Source organism: Nicotiana sylvestris, chromosome 11, assembly GCF_000393655.2.
Source record: "Nicotiana sylvestris chromosome 11, ASM39365v2, whole genome shotgun sequence".
Lineage (NCBI taxonomy): Eukaryota > Viridiplantae > Streptophyta > Magnoliopsida > Solanales > Solanaceae > Nicotiana > Nicotiana sylvestris.
In genome coordinates, this window is record NC_091067.1 from 158,487,153 (window position 1) to 158,511,383 (window position 24,231).

Sequence of the window (24,231 nt, forward strand, 5' to 3'; positions counted from 1 at the left end):
GGTGAGGCGCTCGGTGTCACATTCTCCTCTCCTTCCTTGTCCGCCTCGTTGATGGTGCCTATGAGATTGGTAGTGACACCCATCACTGCTTTCAATCTTTCCTCTCTTTTTCCTGCCATTGTTAACTTGTGAAAAAGGAGTTTTTTTTAGATCTAGAAGAAACTAAACTTTCTAACTAGGACCTCCCCACAGATGGCGCCAAATTGTATGACCAAAAATTTTTTTGGAACCCTTTTAATTAAACCAATTTAATAAATAGATAAGGGTGAATCCAAGTTAAAAGTAATCAATTCTAGATGCAAAATTAATCAACTCAGATGGTATGAGTCCGTGTCCAATTTAACAAATGCTGGATTAACGCTCAATGACTAGTAATTAATACGAGGAAGAAAACATGCAATAAATGTGATACATGGCATTAAATGTAATAAGAAGGAATTTGTCACCCAAAGGTTGGGTGAGATGGATGATTCTTTCCTCTGACTACAATGTGTGACAGTAGACAAATGAAGTGGACTATGTGTTCTTGGATCTTGTGAGCTAACGAAGAATATTATGTGATGGAACCAAACAAGCGAGACAAAACAAGCTTTTTGTATATTCCTGATAGTCAACTCTTTACAAGATATTTTTTAACAAAAGTTCCTAATCCCCTTTTGTTCCCTCTCTCTTCCTATTTATAAGGGATATCACTAGAAAACCCTAAAAAAGTATAATGTGGGGGAATATTCAATAGAATATTCCTTATTCATAATCACAGGAACATTCTAACAATTGCAGCCGTTGCTCTCTACTCGACCTCGACACTGGTCTCCCTCTTTGAGCGACTCCTTGCCACTAGACCATACTGTGTTTCAACCTCAGCCTCAGCTCGTCCGTCTGCATTCGCTAAATTAGACCTAATTTTGACCCATACAATTTTAGCATAGAAATGACACCACATAGCTCCTTTAAAAGACCGTTAGTTGAATTTCAATTTTTCAGTTCAATTTTTCGGGACAAAATATCATGATATATGCGAGCATTTGAGAAACAGAAAGCCTCTCCAAGAAGCTTTCACTGGCTGTTCCTTTGTAGCAACATTGGAGAAAAAGGATACAACCAAAGTCACACTAGCAAGAACACAAGAAAATGTATTTTGTTTGGCCAGCAATGTTTGCTTGTGACTGCTGATCTTTTAGCTTTTCTATTACTGCACTAGGAAATACTAGTTAAATAGCAACAATATCACAATCTATAGGTTCATACTTTTCAACATAATCTTGTTTTGTTTTTTAAGCAAATATAAGCTTATGTTCTTCCTTGCTATGAAGGGATTCTTGAAAAGTAGGCTCAATGATCAAAGCTAGTCAAGTTCATACATGTAAAGAAAATGTACTGAAGATTAGTGTTATGTATTCTGAAATTGCTTATATATAATCATAAATTTAAATTCTAATACTCCAGGAATGCCCTTAGTGATAGACAAGAAAAAGAATAAAATAAGAGTTTAGATACCTATTATTTTGTTGAATTTAGGGATATAATAGAAAAAGGAGCACTTTCAATTTACTAGATATTTTCTTTTATTCTTGTTATAGGCAGAGATTAGTCAACACTTAGACAATTGAATAATTCCAACATATTAGAATGTTGTATCATGACAATAGAGCTAGGGCCATAAAGTTGATTGACTAGTTATTTCCATCCTTCTACACTGTGGAATTGACCTAGTCAATAGTCTAAAATCTGCTCTCTCTCTCTTTTTAATTTAAAAAAGGGTATATTTATATGAATAATTTTACCAGATATAGGTTAAAAATGCACTAAAACGTACTCTAATTCCTTTCTTGAATCACCACAATTGTTGTGGTTTTATAGTACAAATGTCTAGGCCGCGTCAATTGAAATCTCCTTCGTTACAAATTTATATTAGGGTAAAAATTAATTTTCTTGGTTATATATAAACTTTTTTATATTAATAAATAATGTAATGACAAATAAGTTCAAAAATGATTTTAGGCCACATGTTTTAATCTAACTGTGACACTTTAGTATTTTTTAAATTTTCTTATATAAATTCTTGGTTCTGTTACTGCGTATCGACACGAACTGAAGACCCCCTTTCAACTTTGGGTTTGAAAATTATTTTTTCCTATAACTTTGAGGGACCGGCAAAGGGAAAATACACAAAATAGTACTTTAATAATTCGGAAAAGGGCCATATATGTCAGTGAACTATGCGAATTAGGACTAATATGCCCGTCGTCAATAGTTTCATGCCCTCGGTTTAACGGAACCACACTATTTTGTCTTTCTTAAATAATGAATAACCGGACCAACCAAAATCTGCTGACCCGACCCGATCCACTCTTATTCAAAGATATTTTTTGATATATTATTTTTGTTTGATTGAGAAATTATGTGATAATCATATTTATTTATTTGAGTAATTTTAGAATCGATTTTTTTTATACATCATTTCGGGAAGTAATCCTACTAAAATTAGTAATTTATATTTATTATTTTAATAATATAATATTCGAACTAGTTTGTGCTTTCTTCAATCATTTTACCATCTTCAATCGTTAGGTCTTCTCTGTGCAAAACTATAAACGACATGCATATATGTCCTAAGTTGCATAGTTCACTAGTTTTCCGTTATTATTTAGCACTCGTCAATACGCTACAACTAATAGAAAGGACACACGACACAAAACATTAACTTACCAGGAAAAGTAGAAGTTGACTCTGAAGTCTTTGCAATTGATCCAAAACTCACGCACAAATTAACAAAAATAAATAGCCCCATTATTTTTCTTATGTATAGAGTAATATTCTTGATTTGTTTAAAAAATCATAAGTTTTCTTGTAATGGTTTCTTCCCTTTTTTATCTTCTATTGTTTCTGTTTTTCTTTCCACAACACAATTTAGCTCAAAATAATGGTAGAGTAGCTACTAGCACTTCTCTTACTGCAACAGATGAAACCACTCCATGGTTTTCACCATCTGGTGATTTTGCATTTGGGTTCCAAAAACTTCAAGATAAAGATCAATTCTTGCTTTGTATATGGTATGCAAAAATACAGGAAAAGACCATAGTATGGCATGCAAATATCAGTAATCCAGTGCCACGTGGATCAAGATTACAGCTTGATTCTCAAAATGGTCTCATACTTAGTGATACACAAGGCAATACAATTTGGAGAACTGATATGGTTTTTGGTAATATTGACCATGGATTTATGAATGATACTGGAAATTTTGTTATTATGGGAAATGATTCTGCTGATCCATTGTGGGAAAGTTTTAGAAATCCAACTGACACTTTGTTGCCAAGTCAAACATTGGAAAGAGGGAGCTTCCTTGTTTCTCAAAGATCAGAAGCTAATTTCTCTCAAGGTATTGCTTCGGTTTTCTGATTGGTGTGCTTGTTATTGCCCTTCCTTTTACCTTTCCTGAGCCGACGGTCTTCCGGAAACAGCCTCTCTGCCTTCTTTGAAGGTAGGGGTAAGTACTGCGTACACTCTTCCCTCCCCAGACCCCACTTGTGGAATTATATTGGGTTTGTTATTGTTGAGGGTCTATAGGAAATAGCTTATCTACCTCCACAAGGTACCGGTAAGGTGTGCATACATACTACCCTCCCCAGACCCCACTTGTGAGATTACACTGAGTTTGTTATTGTTGTATTGTGTGGCCGACTCATTTTAATTATTTAATTATATTATGTCCCAACATGGTATATGTATTACGAGAATCATCATGACTAATTGGTTAGTTTTCCACTGGCTGCCAGTCTACCGCAATCCTTCCTCCTTTATAAGGACTCTTTATCCGGACATGAAACCGGTGGGATTAGGAATATGTTTTAGTCATGTTAGTATATTTACTTTAGATCCTATGCTTTTTTGAAGTATCTTAGCCCTATTTGATATGTTCATGCCAATAGACATTATAGAGTTCCAGTACTTTTCGCTTATAATGGCCTGAGATGAAATTTAATAGAAGAAACATGGTGAGTGAGGATTGATATAGCCAATATCAACTTGTTAGGAATCGAGGCGTATTTGTTGTTGTATGTCTCAACACGCCCCCCCCCCCCATGTTTAGAGCGAGTACGATTTAACTTTTTAATTATATTATGTCTCAACAGGTAGATTTTATCTTCGCATGGTTGATAATGGGAATTTGGTGCTTGTTACAAAAAGTGTGCCTTCCAATTCAGATGATGATGATGAGTACTATAACAGTGAAACTTCTGACAAAGCAAATGTAACCAATTCTGGTGATAAGTTGGTTTTTGAAGAGAATGGCATGATGTACATCTTGAAGAGAAACAATCAAAGGCAATTTCTTACTAACGGATCCATTCCTTCAGCTTCGACAAATTACCATCGTGTGACACTTAACTTTGATGGAGTTCTTACTCATTATTATCGCTCGAGGAGTTCTAATGACAGCGGCTGGAATATTTTATGGGCTCAACCAGATAATATATGTTTCAACATTTTTAGTAGAGGAGCAGGGGCGTGTGGATACAATAATGTGTGCAATCTTGGTACAAACAAAAGACCAGTTTGTAACTGTCCTGAAGGATATTCACTAGTTGATCCAAATGATACTTATGGCAACTGCAAACCAGATTCTGCTGTAAGTTGTGATGATGTTGCAAGGGGGTCACCCGAAGATTTGTACAGTTTTATCACGGTTCGTGATACTGATTGGCCAATGTCTGACCTTCAGAAGATTAGCCCTTCTACTGAACAAGACTGCCAAAGTTTCTGTTTGAATGATTGTTTTTGTGCTGTTGCCATTTATAGAAGCGATAGCTGCTGGAAAAAGAAGCTGCCACTGTGGAATGGGAGAATAGACACCAGTCTGAATGCGAAAGCTTTTATCAAGAGAAGGAAAAATGGTGTTCCTCCTCTAAGTCCTGGGCTTCCAAATCCAGGATCTCCTCAAAGCAAGAATTGGCGAAATTGGGCAGTTGTGTCGTCCACGCTCTTAGGTAGCTCTGTGTTGGTGAATGTTCTCTTTGTTGGTGTACTTTGTTGGGGATTCTTCCACATTTATAAAAAGAAAGCGAAAACATTTCGCCCCACAAGTCATGTAGCAGACTCTATTTGTCATAGTTTTACATATAAAGAACTTGTCGAAGCCACAACAGACTTCAAGGAAGAGCTAGGCAGGGGCGCCTTTGGGATTGTTTACAAAGGAGTGATGCCTATCGGTTCAAGAAATGTTGTTGCTGTAAAGAAGCTGGATAGAGTTGCTCACGAAGCAGAGAAGGAATTCATGACTGAAGTAAATGTGATTAGTCAGACTCATCACAAAAATTTGGTCCGTCTTCTTGGATATTGTAACGAGGGACCTCATCGCTTGTTGGTCTATGAGTATATGAGTAACGGCACTCTTGCAAGTTATCTTTTTGGTGATCAAAAACCTACTTGGAGCCAGAGGACGAAAGTTGCAATGGGGATTGCAAGGGGACTCGCTTACCTCCACGAAGAGTGCAGTACACAGATTATTCATTGTGACATAAAGCCTCAAAACATTCTTCTAGATGATTACTATATTGCCCGAATATCAGATTTTGGATTGTCTAAACTTCTGATGATTAACCAGAGCCGAACTCTTACCGATATAAGAGGAACAAGAGGTTATGTTGCTCCAGAATGGTTCAGGAATAGTCAGGTCACGGTTAAGGTGGATGTTTACAGCTTTGGAGTGTTGCTACTAGAGATCATCACTTGTCGGAAAAGCTTGGAGAATGAGGAAAGCTATGGACCGGAGGCAATTCTTACAGATTGGGTTTTGGATTGCTTTCATGACGGAAAATTGGAAGCTTTGGTAGAGACTGATACTGAGGCCTTGAATGACAAGAAGCAGCTCGAGAGGTTCGTGATGGTTGGTATTTGGTGCATCCAAGAAGATTCAACAATGAGGCCGACTATGAGGAAAGTCACTCAAATGCTTGAAGGATCTGTCGAAGTAACTACTCCACCTTGCCCTTATACATTCAGCACTACTATTTAAGATCACCCTCATTGACATTCTGCAATTTCCTCCGCTGTATATCTTTAATATCTAAATACTAAGGTAATGTTACTCATCATGTTGCATGTTCATTAAATTGTATGTTCTGCATAATTTCCTCAATTTTGTGCTGGTAACTGTTAATCTGTATTATGTATAACTACTGGAAAGGGGGGAGCAACGAGTTTTTACATGTCAGGATGAACATGTAATGAATTCTGATGATCAGGATTATTTTGATGTTTTAATCATGTGTAATAGTAAAAGTTAAGTGCTCGTAATCTTTGTCGTGTTGAGAACAAGTGGATGGCCATGATTTGTTTAAGAAAATATTTCTGTTAAGTACCTTCTGTCATTCAAGATTTTGCTTCTTAAAATTCAAAAGCAGAAGCCATTTAACATAGTAAAATGTTTCCTCCGCAATTCTTGGCTTCCACTAATGACTTAAATAAGAAGTGTTTGCCATAATTTTCTTACCATATTTGGTTTTCCTATTTGTTGAAGGAAAAGACAATATAATTACCTTAATTGTGTTTTCCTTTTTGTAGAAGAAAATTGTAATTCTCCTATATTTGGCTAGTCCTTTTTCTCGTAGGAAAAAGTTTGGAGTTCTATAAATTGAAGATCCGTCATTCTCATTCAGTAGCATCCACAATGTAGCCATAGGGGCTTGAGAGTAGTGTTTAGGGGAGAACTTTACGGGACAAGTGTTAGTGTGTCACTTGTGTTTGCCTCTTCGTGAGGTTGTTCTCTCGATATTTTGTTCTCTTTTTTATATAGTGGATTGCCCATCTTCGCTATGGATGTAGGTTAGTTGACCAAACCACGTTAAATGTTTGTGTCTCTTTTGGTAGATTTCTCTTTTGTTGTCGGACTTATTGTCGTTCAAGTCTGCTTTGCTAGCTTCCGCATGACACCTGATTATTTCGGTCCTAACAAGTGGTATCAGAGTGAGGTTCATGACAGGTTCATCTTGGCGGGTTCAGTTCTAGCCGCAACATATTTGACGATAATCGTGATTTTTGTCTGAGAAATTTGACCGGTGTGCTACGCACATTGAGACAAACTTTGTGGTGAAGATTTGGAGATGCAACCTGTTGAAGGCTATGTGAAGAATGTGGATCAAGTTTATTTTGTTAGAAAATTCCGGCCAAGGGGGAGAATAGTTAGGTGTTTGCCATAATTTTCTTACCATATTTGGTTTTCCTATTTGTTGAAGGAAAGGACAATATAATTACCTCAATTGGGTTTTCCTTTTTGTAGAAGGAAATTATAATTCTCCTATACTTGACTAGTCCTTTTTATTGTAGGAAAAAGGTAACAAGAAAAAGGTTTGGAGTTCTATAAATTGAAGATCCGTCCTTCTCATTCAGTAGCATCCACAATGTAGCCATAGGGACTTGAGAGCAGTGTTTAGGGGGAGAACTTTACGGGACAAGTATTAGTGTGTCACTTGTGTTTGCCTCTTCGTGAGTTTGTTCTCTCGATATTTTGTACTCTTTTTTATATAGTGAATTGCTCATCTCCGTTGTGGACGTAGGTCATTGACCGGACCACGTTAAATGTTTGTGTCTCTTTTGGTATGTTTCTCCATTGTTGTATGATTTATCGTCGTTCAAGGTTTGCTTTGCTAGCTTCCGTATGACACCTAATTTTTACGGTCCTAACAGAAACCAATGTCTCTTCTGTTTAAAGGAAATTTTCTCTTTTCTATTTAAAGTGGTTGTATTTCCATGTCATTGTTACTATGGACAAAGTGAATTTACTTCATTTCTTACTCAACTGCTTGTACCAAATTTTTGCATTGTCCCAAACTATTGGCTCATTGCTCAGTGTCAGAAGCGGATCCAGAATTTATGCTTTCTTCTGCTCGGTCAGAGACTAATATTCAAGGGGAAGATTCTTGCGTACTACTGTAAACTTACCAAGTGAGCATATAAATGAGCATATGCAAAAGAAATTAAAAAGAGCACATTTTGCTTGCATTATTGTTCTTTCACTTGCATCTTATTACGAAATTCATGTCATGAAAATCAAATGGAAATGCTATAGGGTACACCTTTTCCAGTAACACCAGGTTCAGAAAATGGTTTCAACAGTTCATATGGCACAACTCCAGCTCCATTTCTGTTCATCAAATTGCAATCAACATTTCTACCATCAATAATCCCTTCAAGTTCCTTTAATCTTCCAGAAAATTTTTCGAACGCCGCGTTAATCACAGGATCCTCTGCCCAGTAAGGTTCCATGTTCTCTCCAACATATTCTTCATCTGGAGAATGATTTGATAAAACATCCAAAACTGCCATGACTGTTGTTGCCTGGATTTGTGAAGGGAAGCATTCTAATAGTGCATCCTCAGGTTTTTTCAAGAAATTCTCCCATTCTTCATCAGTTGGATCCTCAGTTGGCATTTTTGCTCTAGCTGTTGTTGGCCTATTTGGGAAGTAGCCTACACATGCAATAGCAAAGTCAATATTCTATGAAGTGAAGACAACATAAATTCAATAAGTACAAAATGAAACTTCAATTTTATCAAATTTGGAGAAAGTGGATGGGGGTGATTACAATGACAATGTAAAGATTTTTATACTATCAGTGTAGTTTTAACTTATGATAGTAGATAGTTATCATTTTTATCAGTTTACTACTTAATATTTATCGTTGAGATTTACCTGTAATTATTCTATAAATGGATGATTGTGTAATGTCTTTCACATCACCGATGCATAGAACTTAAATTTGTTTCAAAACGAGTTTAACCTCTATACACCGATGGTGTATAAGAACTTTTACACTATCAGTGTCAACTAAAAGATAACTATCCACAAAAACTAAGATTTTTAACTTAAAAGATAGGGGGGGTTACCTGCATAACTGTATTGTCCAAAGTTTACTGCTGCATGGTGTCCCGAAGTTACCCAAACAATTGTTGTGATAATTCCAATTAAGTCATCTGGGGTTTTTAGTTCTGGCCACCACGACTCATCTTTCTTGTCACCATGTCCAACATTTTTGATCTCTGACCACCAAGCTTGGAGTTCTGTATCGGATTTTATGAGTTCGGTTTCTGTATAGTAGTGGTTGACATAGTCTGTTACCCATTGTTTAAGGATGTCCCATAGTACTAAACCATCATTTGCAAAAGGGTAGTCTTCTATTGTTAGTTTCAAACCATATGGTGCATCTGGATCTTTCACAGCCATTCCCCTGTTAAAGTTTGCACAAATAGTATGTTAGTGTAAATAATTTTTATACTATCAGATCACTTAAAATATAATTGTATGTAATTCTCCATGATAAGTGGGATCAGTAACATAAAAAAATTAGACAGAAATAACTTGTTACGACAAGTTAAAATATACTGATAGTAAATTACCTGCTAATGAGGTCTTCCGGGAGTGCCTGTCGATCAAATCGCCATTCAAGATCATAAGCAACAGAGCTCAACTCCATGGAGTATTTGCCTGGGAAAAATGAATTCTCAATAATGCCATTGGCATTAATAAGAGCATCTCTAGCCAAGGAATTTATTTCCATAGTGTATCTGAAGTGAGGATGCAGTAATCTGTATATTGGGTGCATTGCACTAAGTTGCCTATTTGTTGCTATGATGTATGGCTCTGTAGCACAATGAGTTCTTAGCCTGCAAAAATCAATTTCAAACTATTAATATTTCCACAGATGTTTTCAGCCAGATAGCGAGCGATTACTCAACTATGAACACTAACTGAAAACGGCCGGGAATATAATGCATGTGTCATCACTTACCAGTGACTAACAAGCTGGTGATAGCCAGAGTCCTGAGCAAGAACATGAGCTTTAGCTAATTTCCAAAGCCAAGAACCAGTGGCATGCCAAGTAGGGCAATATACTTCTTTCCATTGAGGTTTATCATATACAGGTGGCCTTGTTAACTCAATGGCCAAAGGTCTCAATGTGCCATCTGGTGTCAAGAAAAATAGAGTTCTTGATCCATATAACACTCTTCCTTTGAGTTCATTCACTTTGTTCACATATGGTAACAGCAAATCATGATAATCTAGAATAAACAACTTCTTTTGTTTAACTGCCTGCAATTTATAATGTATTATTCAAGATTTAGTTAAGGCAGAAGGAAGACTACGTACAGATCATGTATAATCAAAAGCGCGCGCGTGTGTGTGTGTGTGGGGTGGGGGGGGGGTCATAATTTAAATAATGGCCTAAAAGAAACCATTTATGCAAATAAAGGGATCCAACCGTTGGCTAGAAATGACATTAAGTTGCTACTCTAAAGGGCTACTATTTAGGAATTAGCCAATGTGACTCGAATTTTAGTTTTTCAGTTAAATTTTTTGAGACACAAATGTCCTGAAATTAAAATTTTTAGGAAATAAGCACAAGCTAATTCCTAAATAGCAGCCCTAAGAACGGCTATTTGTGCACTTCCCCAACCGTTGGCCTGCGGGCTGCGGAATATCGTGTGTCCATAAAGAAACCAGTGTAATTTTTCTTATAATTTTTTTTTTAGAAAAAACAAAGGATTTGTTTATATATACCTCTTCAACAGTCATGAATCCTGCAATTTCTAGCTCAATTAGCTCTTTTGTGATTGCTGATTCAGGAGGTCCATATATCTCAGGGTCTAGCTTGCTCTTCAATGGCCATTCCTGGAATTTTCATGAACTATTTTTAGTCCTGTGTTTCTATCAATAATTTGATCTTTAACCATAATGTATGCTTTGATTTATAAAACAATAATTAAGTAATATGATAAAATGAAATAAAATAACTAATTAAGGGAAATCAACCATACCGTAACCAAGCGTATACTATAGGGGTTCAAACCAGCTAAGGTTTGACGAGCAAATTCCACATCTTTAAACCAAGAAAACTTGTCCCCTGCAATAACGTTGAAAAATACATATAACCTTAGATTTTTACAAGAAATTTACCAAAGGTGCAATAATATTACTTGTGGTTTTTTAAAAAAAAAATTCCAACAGATATATTATGCATTTTTGGAAGAATGGGACGGATGTGACGTCATTTTGGAGGATCTGAGCAACATAAGTTTCCGATATAATATTTTAGTTAATGAATTTTTGACGAATCCGAGCAACACCGGTGACTTACGTTGAAGCAATTCAGGAGTTTCAAAGAGCAAGATATCTTTTCGTGTATCTGAAATGGCCTTAATGAGCCTTGGTATGATATTCAACAAGGTACTTTTATCGTTAAGGGGTGGAAGTTCGACTCCGACGTTGAACAGTGAGTCGATGGCCGGAAAATGTGGAAATCCGACGTCCGGATCAACGGCGACGGACTGCAATGCCGGCACCACCGCGTGCAGAACTGAGGAAAGTGTGTTGCCTGAGAATGTTAAGCTCTTCACTTCTGAGAATGCTTCATCTCTTGGTACATATACAAAGCTACTCTTTGATTCAGATAATGGATCTGCAATATCGCAACCACAAAATGAGTAGTATAAATTAAATTCGAGTTTAATTTTTAATCATCGGAAACTATAGAATTTTTATACTATTAGATTAAGGAAAAACTTTACAAATAGAGTTATGTATTGACCATGCATGTAAAAAGTATGTACATACTGGTCAATTATAAGATAATTACATATATTTATATATAAGCATTACGTAATAGCCTAATAAAAATGATAACTATCTTGCAAGTTATCATATATTATCAATTTATATAACTTAAATCTTTATCGTTATTTTCTATAACAAGCAGTTTGGTAACATGCAAGTTATGGTAACATATTATGTTACATGGTTAATGTATATAATTTAGATCCAATCAAAGTTTAACTTCTATAAATTAAACTTAATAAAAAAATTATATTATCATGTCACTTCAAAGATAATCACGGATAACTATCCATAATAAGTAAAATTAGCATCTGGACAACACGACAAACAATCAGAAAGTAACATAATTATATAAAAATTATTTACAGTGTTATTGTAGAGTATAAAAATATATAGTATATACTCTTTTTGTCCTAATTTAGGTTACATTCTTTTTTTTTTAAATGTGTCATATAAATTGAAGCGTCGGGAGTACCTTTCTCGCTTCGTGGGCCACCAGTTCTGCATCTTCTAGGATAAGGGAATTCATTACCACCAAGTACTGGTCTTTTAGTATCATCACTGGCATCAGGATCTCCAATATCATTGTAAACATCATAATCATATACTCTCTCGAACTTTTTACGTTGTCCAATTCCATCACCTCTCAATATTACAAGTTCTTTTTCTCTTAATCTCTTTATTGCACTTGGTGTTTGAGATGGTAGATATGACTGTGTATCAATATGGAAATAAAACATATTAATAAGCCTGGATTGATTCTCATTATGGATACAATTGAAAGAGTACATTGAAATGATCCAATTATGTTAGTAAAATTTCAAGAAATTTTTGAAATCAAATATACACTAAATCTGTAATCTCTTGACTATCAACGGGAGCGGATTTATAGGCAAAATTATGGGGTACGTGAATACATGGTCTTTTTTGTAAAATTAGGTATTTTATATACTCTCTCCGTTCACTTTTACTTGCCACTATTGACTTTGCGCACCCCTTAAGAATTAATAAATAAAGTTCCTAATTTATCATGATACTCATATTAATTGATGTATAATCTTAATGGATTTGAAATAAGTAATTAATATTAAGATCAAAACAGAAAAAATAAGTTATTTCTTGATATGAGAAAAGTGTCAAATAAAAATAAAAATTTATTTTTGGAATACTTGACAATTAAAAGTGAACGGAGGGAGTACATATTTTCTAAAATTAGTATAATATTAATTGTTGACACCCATATTTTAAGAAGGTTGAATGGTGTACTTGGATGGAGGTTGAGTTATTTATCAAGAGGAAGAAGGGTCAATTCCCACTTAATACATTTTTTTATTCTTTTTTTAGTAGTGCACCCATGTACTAAAAATTCTAGATCTATCTCTGACTATCAAATCGTCCCTACAAATATATATAGTATAGTTGTATGTCTAGTCTCTTTCTTTTTTCTCGTATGGGTCCTAGGAGTTACCTAAGTGGCAGTCGACCATTTCTAACGTTGGATAATTAACTGCATGCATGTTGTTGCAAGAAGAAATGTAGTACACAAGAAGAGCAGCCTGTGTTTGTAATAATAATAAATGCAATTAATAGGACCACAAGGTCCACAATATGCCTTTTTGGTACATTTGTCTTGTTTATAAGTGAGATGAAACAAAAACATAACTATATATCGAATATTGGAATGGACCACTATATATGGTAAAAATAGTATGGGCTAGCGTACTGAAGTTGCAAAAACAATCTATTGTAGAAATGCATAGTAAACTGTGTGCATAAGCGCCGATGTGAGAGTTATGTGTGTCATGCTACTCCTATATGTAGTCCAGTACTAACGAAAACTATTATTAAACAATTATCCCTATATGTGGTCCAGTACTAACGAAAAGATCGTCTATTATTAAACAGTTAGTGAACAAAAATTGAATCTTTTATTACCTATCAATATTCCAATTGTGCCAATTCGAATATTATGCTTCTTGTTACATGTAAGACCTGATAATTGGGATGGTAAAATATGGACGTGGACGTGATTTTTAGAATTCTTTTTAGGTTTTGAAGAAAAGAAGGTAAAACATACTAGGGGTACTTTAAACTGTTTATTATAGGAAATCTTTTACGAGTTTAATATTTAAGCTTATACAATCAAGTCACTGATTATAATATAATTACAAGTAAATTGCTATAATAAGCTTAAGCAATAACCTGGTAAATATAACTTGAATCACTTCTTCTATAGTTAGATCATATTTTCGTCCATTATATATGAAAATTTGGCCTGTCAAATGGGCCGGGTCGACCATGAACCGATCAACATAACGTTAAAATAGCACGGGCTAGCCAGTTTTTCGGACTGGTCATTCAAAAATAGCCAGCGTTTGCCAAGTTATTGAAAAATAGCCACTATTTTGCTGCAATAGAGACCAGTCCAGCATAATATACTGGAGTTCGGTGCACCTGTGCATGAACTTCCAGCATATTATGCTGGCCCGGTATACTTTGTTGGCTCCAGTATAATATACTGGAACTCCAGTATATTATACTGGAATTCCAATATATTATGTTGGAGTATTTTTCGGATTTTGAACAGTGTTTTCGTTCAAATTTATCTTTACATGAAAAGTGGCTAAATTTCGATGACTTTTGAAACTGTGACTATTTTTGAATGATCACTTGTAAACCTGACTATTTTTAAATTTTTCATTAAAATTGACTCTTTAATCGGCCCATGACCTACGAAACCCTAATTGGACTAACCCATTAATTTAAGGGGCCTGGGGCGGGCTATAATACTTTGATCCACTGAATCGGACCGGACCCGAACTGGTAGTTGACCCACGGGTCAAGCGGCTCGGACCAGCGTCAACGGGTTCGGGTCGCGTCGACCCATTTAATAGGTCTAATGAAAATCAATCAACCGGAAATTTCTTATTCTGGACGAAAAAAGCATGTCTAAATTACGAAATATTTGTGAAATAACTCACGTTTTTAGATCACCTATTATGGTTTGTCAATTCTAATTGTTTGGCTACTATGAGACAAAATCATTATTAATTCTTTTTCCAAAAATATAATAAGATAGTAATTATTTTGGGTAAAATAAATAAAGCATAAATGAAGAGGGAATTTTTGGCAAACCTTGTTGGTGAAGAAAATCCTTTCCTCAGGATCATCAAATTTGGAGTGAACCCAAGAATCGCAAGTAATATTAACTATGCCATGGGGAAAGCCATCAATTACTATATTCTTGACATACATTTCCTTGTGGTGCTCATTTTGTACTAAAACTGCTCCAACCTCCCCAAAGTCTTCAGGAATTACAAAGTCAGCCTCATATTGTGTGTAACCATCCACATCTCGTCCACGATGTGCAAACGTCTTAATGCTTGGTTTCTTTATTCCAGTCTCTTTAAAAGAGATAATAGAGAACAAAATATATAATTAATAATATTCAAAGAAAAACCATTAACAAAAAAGAATAACAATTAAATACAAGTTGCAAGACAAAAGAGGACATTCTATTAGGAATTAAGACACTAAAAAAATTGGATAACGTCGTGCAGATGTTGCTAAACAGTATATTTTTATCGCTTAACCAATTCAATGACATTACCGAAAAATCTTATCAGCTACAGGCTATTTAGCAATAGATTAGAGATGAATTTCGTAGTTAATTTTTGCAGTGAGAAAATGAGGAAAAACTTGAACAATTATGAAGCAAGAAATCAGCATAAAAGAAATATTGAATGACTTTTGCATGATTATGCCTTTTTTTTTCTTTTATAAGATAAGGTAGTGAACAAACTTTTATATTATATGCTCGTCAAAATTTCAAAAATTCAAAAAAAAAAAAAAAGACTAAAAAAGGAGCAATAATAATCTTCAGCTTCGAAGTTATTGAGTTAATTATTTAAATTGTTTTTAATTTTGAAAAAATTACCAAAGTACAATTTGCTTCAGTTTTGCACGTTACATCCGTACGTTGTTTCTGTTAACTGAGTGAATCCGATAGAAGATAATTTGCAAACGAAATAGCATCCACAAATGGCTTATCTAAGTACAATTATCAACATAAAATAATACAGTTATTTACATAGTTGGAAAAAAAGTACAATTATTTACTTCACTATCATAAAAGGTTAGACAACAGATGCTGATTTGAAATTTGATGTATGCACAAGGAAATTTAGTGTCAACGGGCTCAAATATTGAATACCATATTTTATATATATAGAACAAAATATATGTAAAAAATACTAACATATGAACAAATACTAAGTTCTGAACTCATAATTGAAAGAGTGCAATAAATTTAATAACGAGAACATAATGGGTTGAACCTATCAAAGTTAAATCCTAGATTCGCCTCTAAAGGCAGATGCACTTTAATTAATTTAGTTCCAACAGGCCGGGTTCTATTGAACCGCGATATCTTTTAAGTGAAGCATAGATATACGTTTCGAAAGTCAATGAGTTTAATGTTAAAAATTTTAAAACTGGTTGAACCCATCGAGTTTAAACTCTGGATCTGCCCCTTGTTCCAACCCGTGTACAGGAAAAAAAATGGAAAAAGAGAACACTTACTAGGATCAAGCTCAGCTGCAACAATCCACAAAAGGAGTGTTTTACCAAGCAAATCACCAATATCATCAAGTCCTCTTGTTAAAGATAAGTTAGTGCCTCCAACTGTTTTTTGAACAGTTACCACTGCTTTTACACTAGTAGATTTTTCAGTAGAACTAAGCACAGCTTTTGTGCTATTTGCAGCATTATAATGAACCCTATAATTCTTCTTTGGATTTTGTGTAAGGTTTTTATTTAAAATATTGATGGGAAAAGAGGCTAAGATTTCTCCAGAAATGAATGATCTAGTACTACTCCATGGGATTAGGGGTTTTGTAGATTGTGATGTTTGATGAAGCTGAGGCTTCAACATTCTTTAATTTTCTTTTTCTCTTTTTTTTTTGTGGGATGTAAGTTTAAGAGGATATATGATTTGCTTTGAATTATGCTAAGGATTCTCTTTATATAGATACATTTTTTTTGCTTAGCTTGGGGTAAGCATGGAGTCTTTTTCATTTTTTGTGTGATGTCTTTGACTTGTAGCCCTAGCTGTTGCATGGAAACTAGGGTTACAGATTATTCCAGATGATAAACGTGTAGATATATGTAATTTGTGTCTAGTCCCTTTGGATAATTCGATAAAACTGGAACAATACAAAAAAATTAATTAACATGGTCCATGTGCAAGGATGACACATATAAATCGAGAAATACTCCAATTTTCTTTTAAGAAGTAACTTGTGTCTTCAAATCTCAAATTAATCGATTGCAAGGAGTAGTTATAGAAAAGAAAAAGTGGATAATCTAGCTTAAGGAGCTGAAGGACCAGGAAACCCTTTTTTTCTTGGTTTTCTGTTTGATATCCGATATCCATATTGGAATCCGACTATATTTAGATTCGCGCCGCGTAAGGCCTCATTTAGGGGGAAGCGCTCCCTACCAAAACTTTTTCATACCCAGGGCTCGAACCCGAGACCTTTAGTTAAGGGAAGATAATTTTCATTCACTGCACCACATCCTTTTGTGGTGACAAGGAAAATTTCACTATACTACTTTGAGCGTACGATGAAAATCATTTTTCGTGAAAATCATTTGGAAAAGTTATTTTTAAAGATTAGTGCTAGTAATTTTGGTGTTAACATCGAGGACATGTAGATCAGCTTCTCCCAAATTCCTTTTGTCTGGTGTGTGTGAAAGAGGAGAGTGTGTGTGAGTGATTGAAAACTGATATTAGCAAATCTGTCAATATATTAAAAAAAAATTAACCACATATAAAAGGGTATGCAGTAAGTCATTTAACATGTGCATCTATTTATTTCTAATTGGTTGGAAAAAGGCTAGACTATGTATATAAGGACAATTTACCAAATTACCTATGAGCTAGCAGTTTGGTTTGGTAGGTATATAGTTCATTGAACATGAGGGTATTAGATATAGTAGCGGTCCATGCATGCAGTTGCCGGAAAATTATACGGTACATATAAGGTAAAATCAAGTTTTTATCAAGTTTAATCCCTTTGATATTGCCGGAAAGTATAACTTAATGGTCAAGGGGGTTCAAAATCTTTGTTAGGTTGTTGGTTCAGTTCTCACTTGTCACTTTTTTGAACCCCCTTAGCAGAAATTTTGCCTCCGCCACTGAAATTGCAAAAGTGGAACTAGGGTTTAGGTTACCGTCAAACTTATTGTCACTACAACATAATGCATTTATAGCTACGAAATCTCAGCTACAAATCTAAATTCTGTGGCTAGTACCTAACAATAGCCACAAAAATTAGAGTTGCGTGGCTTTTTACAAATTTGTATAATTTCTTAGCCACAAAATTAAATTGACAAAGCTAATTCCTTCTTTTTGCTATGGTTGCTAATTTACCTAAATAGCTATAAATTTATTGCTATGATATAATTTCGCAACTAATCATAAGTTCTTGCCACGCATTAAAAGTTATTGTAGCAACAATAATCTTTTAGCTACAATAAATTTTTCGAAACAAATTATTGTAACTAAAATAAATATTTTTGCTTCTAGTTATAAAATATCATGGCAATAGTTGATTTAAAAGCTACGATTATTTGACATGAAGACATGATATAGCAACAGATTTTTTTATATGATAAAATTTCATAGCTAATCATTAGTTTTGCAACATGCTAAAACTTACTGTAGCAAAACTAATTTTTAATCACAATAAATTATTTAAAATAAAATATTGTATCTGAATAAATAATTTAGCTTTAAGTTCTAAATATACTGTTGCTATATTTGCTTAACAATTATTTGTCATAAATGAGATAAACCACAGATTTATCACTATGACAAAAATTCATAGCTATTTAAAAGTTTTACCACGAATTGAAACTTATTGTAGCAATAATAATATTTTACAACTATTAAATTAATTGAAACACAATCCGGTAGTTAATGGATAATTTTCCTTCAAGTTAGAAAGAAATGCCAAATAGTTGGCTTAATAGTTACAAGTTTTTATCAAGAAAAAAATGAATAGTGATTGATTCAAAATATCAATAAAATTTTATAGTTAACTATAATTATATTATCGCACATTTGAGGTCACCATTGTAAGGTTAAAATATTTTAAAGATGAATATTTTTGCTTCGAGTATGAAATTCATGACAAGACTTGGTCTAGAAATATTCGGTTATGAAAAATTAATTTCATAGACAAATAAGATTGTGTGTGTGTCTATATATATATATATAAATTAAAACATTAATTAAATTTTAAAATACCAAAAATTAAAATGCGAAAAATATCTTCAATCCTAAAATTGAAATTAACAAAGATTAAAATGGATGAAAAATAATCTTCTGTCTTAAAATTGAATCTAAACAGTATAAAACTATAATGAAAAAAAATATAGTAAAATAGCAATGTCTTTGTAATAAAAAACAAAAAATTTCGTTGGTTTTTTTGCTAACTAATAGGAAAAAGAAAATAGAAATAGAAATTTCTGCTGAAAACACTATTATTCATATTAATTTTTCCGGTTATTACACAAAATACTCCTATAGTATTAATCAGTTTCAGATACATTTGTTGTATTTTAAATTTAAACTTATATCCCATATATTATGACAAGAGGGGTTGCTCCGATGGTAAGCAACCCCCACTTCCAACCGAGAGGTTGTGAGTTCGAGTCTCCCCAAGAGCAAAGGTGGGAAGTTCTTGGAGGGAAGGATGCCGGGGGTCTATTTTGGAAACAGCCTCTCTACCCTAGGGTAGGGTTTAGGTCTGCGTACACACTACCCTCCCCAGACCCCACTAAGTGGGATTATACTGGGTTGTTGTTGTTGTATCCCATATATTATTGAATTCTATACTTACACCCTCTATGATGTATATCTGTAATTAATTTCTTAAAATATAATGATAAATTGCAATGGTAAATATTTTTTTATGTACTTATTTTTATGATATTTTGAAAAGAGAAGAAATATTTTTGTTGAAAATCTTTATTCATGTCATTGATTAGAAATTAATAAATATTTTTTAAAATATGTATCTCTTGAAACTCTTAAATAAAAAATTAATACAAATTATTATTTATAAGACTAGAATTTTTGTGTATTTTGCATAATAGGTTTATCTGTCGAAACTCTTACATGTAATGATGTTATTCCTATTTTTCTATAAATATTTAAACCTCCTATGTAATAAAAATATTGCACAAGTGAATTCATCCAACTAAGTAAATTTAAAGTAACTTTGAAGCAAATGAATAAATAAACAAACTAAAATAAAAATGAGATATTCGTATTATGAGTCTTGAATGATATATGTATCAAAATATATTTATTATCTTTCTTAGTCAATTGGGTGAATACAAGTTTTCAACAAAAATATTTATTTTCTTTGTCAGATTTCATGAAAGTAAATACATAAAAGGTTTTTATTTATAATTTAATTTTTCTTGTAATAAGTATGTTTTAATATACTTAGTTATGGATATACCTCATACCTTTCATGTTTTAATTTATGAGTCATAAGAGCTGTAATCGTAAGATTTTCATAATATAGATAGTTTATAAGTGTTTAATTTTCTTATATCTAACTAGACTAAGAATTAAGAGTTTAATATGGTTGAAATCTAAGTCGATAAAAAACTCTTATTTTATAATTATTATTAAACAAGTCTTACATATAAGTTTCAATTATAATTACAAAACAATGAAACTATATACCATTATTGTGTGCATGCCTAATTATAACATCGAATTTAAACAAATATAATCGTATATCAATTATATTGTACAATAAATTATTTATTATACACCGAATCAAAGAATTAAGAATTTAATATAATTCATATACAAGAAGGGGTCATGTCTCTTTTACGACTATTATTCGATATTTTATAAACTTAAATAATTTTAATATTATTAGGTTCTATCAAAACACTGATAATTTAATATGGTTGATAAAGGAGTTTATTAAAAAATTAATTAGTATATCATAATTCATACTAAACAAAGTATTACTTGTGATTTTCTAATATAATTTAAATAAATATTAACTTTGTGCTTGTATTTATTTACATTGATCACTAATTGTATTCAGTTTGAATATGCATAATTATTCTAATGCTATTTTGATAACTTAATAATTACTATCATAAATCTAATTAAGCACTAATATATTTTAAAATTAATATAAGTGAAATAGGAGCATACAACAAACTAATAATATCATATAGTACGAAAGAAGCCGTAAAGAAAAAGGTACCTTCATTTTATTTAAATAGTTTATTGTTTCTATGTTACTTATTATAAATTAAGTATTTATAATATTATTCCTTTTGGTTTAGTTTTTTAGTATTACTTATATTTGTTAGCACTTACACTTTTTGCATTTAATGCATTCCGTGTCTTATTAAAAATTAAAAGAAAGCAAAAATCTATATAACAAGAAGTAAAGAAACGACAAAGCCCAAAGCAAAATCTTTTTCTATTTTATTCTTTAACCACGGCTAAACTAAGGAGACCGATAATAACAAAGAAGAGCGAGAGAAAACCCAATCACTTGTCTATTCTCAGGCAGAAGAGGTAAGCTCATATCTCTATATTTTAGGGCTTGTAAATCTTTTTATACCTACTTCACTTAGATTTTTGGGTATAATTTTGTGGAATATTCCAGCAATTTGATAGATATTGTATCTTATTTTTGATTAGTGATTGAGAACTTGAACAGAAAAACAATATTACAAAATTGGGATGAAGATAATTTAACGGCGTAACCGGTAAAGTTGCCTTCATGTGATCAGAAGGTCACGGGTTCGAGTCGTGAAAACAACCTCTTGCAGAAATGTAGTTTAAGACTGCGTAGATAAACCCTTATGGTCCGGCCCTTCCCTAAACCCGCTCATAGCTGGAGTTTGGTACAGCGGACTGCCCTTTTGGGATGAAGATAATTTAAGTTGTTTAAAAAGTGTTCAAAATTTTCTTTTTTACTTCTTTTGTTGCTTTGTATTTTTTCATGTTGTTATCTGTTAGAAATTCTTGTAAAATATTTATCAAGACATGTTTATTGTCTGTTTGAAATTATTCTATTAATGTTTTTACTAACTGGACTTATATCTTTGTGTTAAAGTTTCAATTCAGTTGTATCTGTTAAACATATATGATCAGTTATTTTTGCCTCGTGGTGTTAAAAATAATTTTTTTTGACAGGTAGATTGGTGGAGTTAGAGCAATGAGAAATTAAAGACCAAGATAAGGTGAATTTGAAGATCCGAGGAGGAGTGAAAGAAGAAAAGGTGTCTCAAGCAAGATGGTGTTGTAGAAAAATTGTGCATTGTGAATGCTTTGAAATTTACAACTATATGTAACTTGAAACATATTATGGAATGTAAATCCTTTTTATTCGTAGCTACTTTATTAAAATCTTATGTGTAACTTTGAATTTATTTTGGAATCTAAAATATTTAGAATTTTAGCTATTATGAAAATTATTGTAACTAGTTATTCTTGTAGCAAATTCTTTAATTTATGGCAATAAAAGTGTGAATTCGTGGCTATATATATATATATATATATATATATATATATATATTATCACGTAACAAAAATATGATTATAAATTCTCATTTTCGTAGCAAAAGAAGAAATATTTAGCTAGCTACCTAAATATTTGTGGCAAATACTTTAATTTATAGCTATGAATTTTTGAAGTTGTAGCTGAAAATATTGCTATTCCCACGAAACTAAAATATAAAAATGGCCACAAGATTTGAATTTTCGTGGCAAACAAATTAAGTCTTTTGCCACAGTAAAACACTTTGTGGCAAAATATAAAGATTGCTATATGGTTTATTTGCCGTGACAAAAGATTAAGATTATTTGCTATGAGTATATATTTCGTCGCAAAAAAGTGTTATCAATATAGCTACAACGCAAAAAATATTCGTAGCAATAAGTATTAGTCCTTAGCCACGGATCATATAAAGTTTGTAGCTAACTTTTAGCTACGCTACATTTTGCTACAGATGCTACGATAAAAAATATTCTGGCTATAGTGTTTAGCTATGGAAATTTTTATATTTAGCTACAATGTATTTTGTAGCTACATATGCAAAATGTTGTAGTGTGTACTTTGGTCTAAATCTTGTATTCAACTTAAAAAATCAAAACATTACATGTCAACCTTGAAATAGGATGGTGTCGAACTGCATCACATAAATTGGCATGAAGGGAGTACTATTAATTTAATTTAGAATTCAACAAGTTAAAAGAATTAAAATCCCAACCCCGTAAATTTGAAATGTTGGCTTTACCTCTGCCTGAATAAGTAGCCAAAGAGTCTGCAACGCGTTTCTATTTTTCACATATTTTAAACTTTTAACCTTAAAATCTTAAAAATGAAAAAATCGGAAAAAATAATCCTTTAAAGTATGACCAAGAAAGTCTTTTTTGTGGAAATAACTGTTGTTCCTCTGTACTTGTAAATAATGATTCTGGAAATTAGAACGTTAGCTTATAAACGTAAATTTAAATAAAAAACAGAAATTAATTCGAGCCCACTTAATTCACAGTGTTTCCTTAAGGAATTTAATCCCCTCCTAGTACCCAAGGTTATAGATTATTTCCTCCCAGGATAGAACGAATTACACACTGGTGTAGCGGTACTTCAAACCCCAGTGTTTCAGCGAACACAAAGTTCGGCAGCAAATCACACTTATGGATGCTTTGTTTGTAGTTAAAAACAATGCAGAATAAGGAGGACAACTCAGAAGTCGAATGGAAATTCTGAGAGGAAGGAATGCAAAGTATAGCCAATGTTGAATTCTTACTGAAGAGAATATCAGATTGCAATTCGTTTTTCCAGTGTATACGCAGTATATACAGAGTGTATATCCAGTATATGCAGAGTGTATATCCAGTATATGCAGAGTGTATATCCAGTGTATGCAGAGTATATATTAAGTGTATACAGAGTATATATTAAGTCTATACAGAGTGTTTCGAGTGTTTTTTCCGATGTGTTCTTCTTTCTCTCCAACTTATGCTCTATTTATAGCAGTTATTTGAGAGAAATCCGCCCCTTCCATGGTGCAACAAGCACTAGATCATGGAGAAAGCACTTACATGGTGGTATATACACTTGCTTGGTGGGAGGAACACTTGCACCATTGTGGGAGGTGCACTAGGCTGCATTGTTGCTTAGTGTTGCAACACAATACACGGATTGGAAAACATCCGTTACAAACACGGATTATATCACGTTAATATTCACTATTAACAAATAAATTTGGTCCAAAAAATTAATCAATCGATCGATCATTTGACCAAATCCGAATCCAAATCCCATTTCCCATTCACTCTAATTTTAAGACTATTTCATCTTAAACAAAAACTCAACAATCCCCCACATGAATGGGGAATGGCTATATCATGGAAGTATGCATGAAAAACTTGTGTGATTTGCAAGCAAGAATTAATTGCATCTGGATAAGTAGGTTTCCCTTTGAACTTTCCGTAGTGAACTTATGTCGGATATACTCGGTCAATCGGTAGATTTGATATCTTTGAACCGTCGAACT

General features: G+C 33.1%; 2 protein-coding genes, 1 long non-coding RNA gene and 1 other non-coding gene across 4 annotated transcripts; 3 read left to right on the forward strand and 1 right to left on the reverse strand.

Moving 5' to 3' along the window:
• The first annotated feature begins 2,693 nt into the window (after positions 1–2,693).
• LOC138882174 (G-type lectin S-receptor-like serine/threonine-protein kinase RLK1) lies at positions 2,694–6,098 on the forward strand. Its single transcript, XM_070162579.1, has 2 exons — positions 2,694–3,382; positions 4,137–6,098. The coding sequence occupies exons 1-2, from the start codon at positions 2,854–2,856 to the stop codon at positions 6,017–6,019; spliced, it is 2,412 nt and encodes an 803-aa protein (XP_070018680.1). The 5' UTR covers positions 2,694–2,853; the 3' UTR covers positions 6,020–6,098.
• Positions 6,099–7,979: 1,881 nt separating this feature from the next.
• On the reverse strand, positions 7,980–16,613 carry LOC104227470 (linoleate 13S-lipoxygenase 2-1, chloroplastic-like). Its single transcript, XM_070162369.1, has 10 exons — positions 16,195–16,613; positions 14,749–15,017; positions 12,089–12,326; positions 11,138–11,458; positions 10,818–10,903; positions 10,561–10,671; positions 9,791–10,092; positions 9,399–9,665; positions 8,889–9,229; positions 7,980–8,471 (listed from the first exon to the last, which is right to left on the reverse strand). Exons 1-10 carry the CDS (start codon positions 16,544–16,546, stop codon positions 8,053–8,055), a joined length of 2,706 nt encoding a protein of 901 aa, XP_070018470.1. The 5' UTR covers positions 16,547–16,613; the 3' UTR covers positions 7,980–8,052.
• A 178-nt stretch (positions 16,614–16,791) lies between these two features.
• Positions 16,792–16,898, forward strand: LOC138882404 (U6 spliceosomal RNA). Its single transcript, XR_011404011.1, has one exon. It is a non-coding gene; the product is annotated as a U6 spliceosomal RNA (small nuclear RNA).
• Positions 16,899–21,108: 4,210 nt separating this feature from the next.
• Positions 21,109–22,140, forward strand: LOC104226761 (uncharacterized). Its single transcript, XR_710920.2, has 2 exons — positions 21,109–21,238; positions 21,863–22,140. It is a non-coding gene; the product is annotated as an uncharacterized lncRNA (long non-coding RNA).
• Positions 22,141–24,231: the final 2,091 nt, after the last annotated feature.

Bases quoted from the DNA above. Each gene is read 5' to 3' on its own strand.
- LOC138882174 (XM_070162579.1), top strand. From the start codon at position 2,854: ATGGTTTCTTCCCTTTTTTATCTTCTATTGTTTCTGTTTTTCTTTCCA. The intron at 3,383-4,136 runs GTATTGCTTCGG...ATGTCTCAACAG, and splicing joins AGAAGCTAATTTCTCTCAAG to GTAGATTTTATCTTCGCATG.
- LOC104227470 (XM_070162369.1), bottom strand. From the start codon at position 16,546: ATGTTGAAGCCTCAGCTTCATCAAACATCACAATCTACAAAACCCCTA. The intron at 15,018-16,194 runs GTAAGTGTTCTC...TCTCTTTTAAAG, and splicing joins TGCAGCTGAGCTTGATCCTA to AGACTGGAATAAAGAAACCA. The intron at 9,666-9,790 runs GTAAGTGATGAC...TGATTTTTGCAG, and splicing joins CACCAGCTTGTTAGTCACTG to GCTAAGAACTCATTGTGCTA.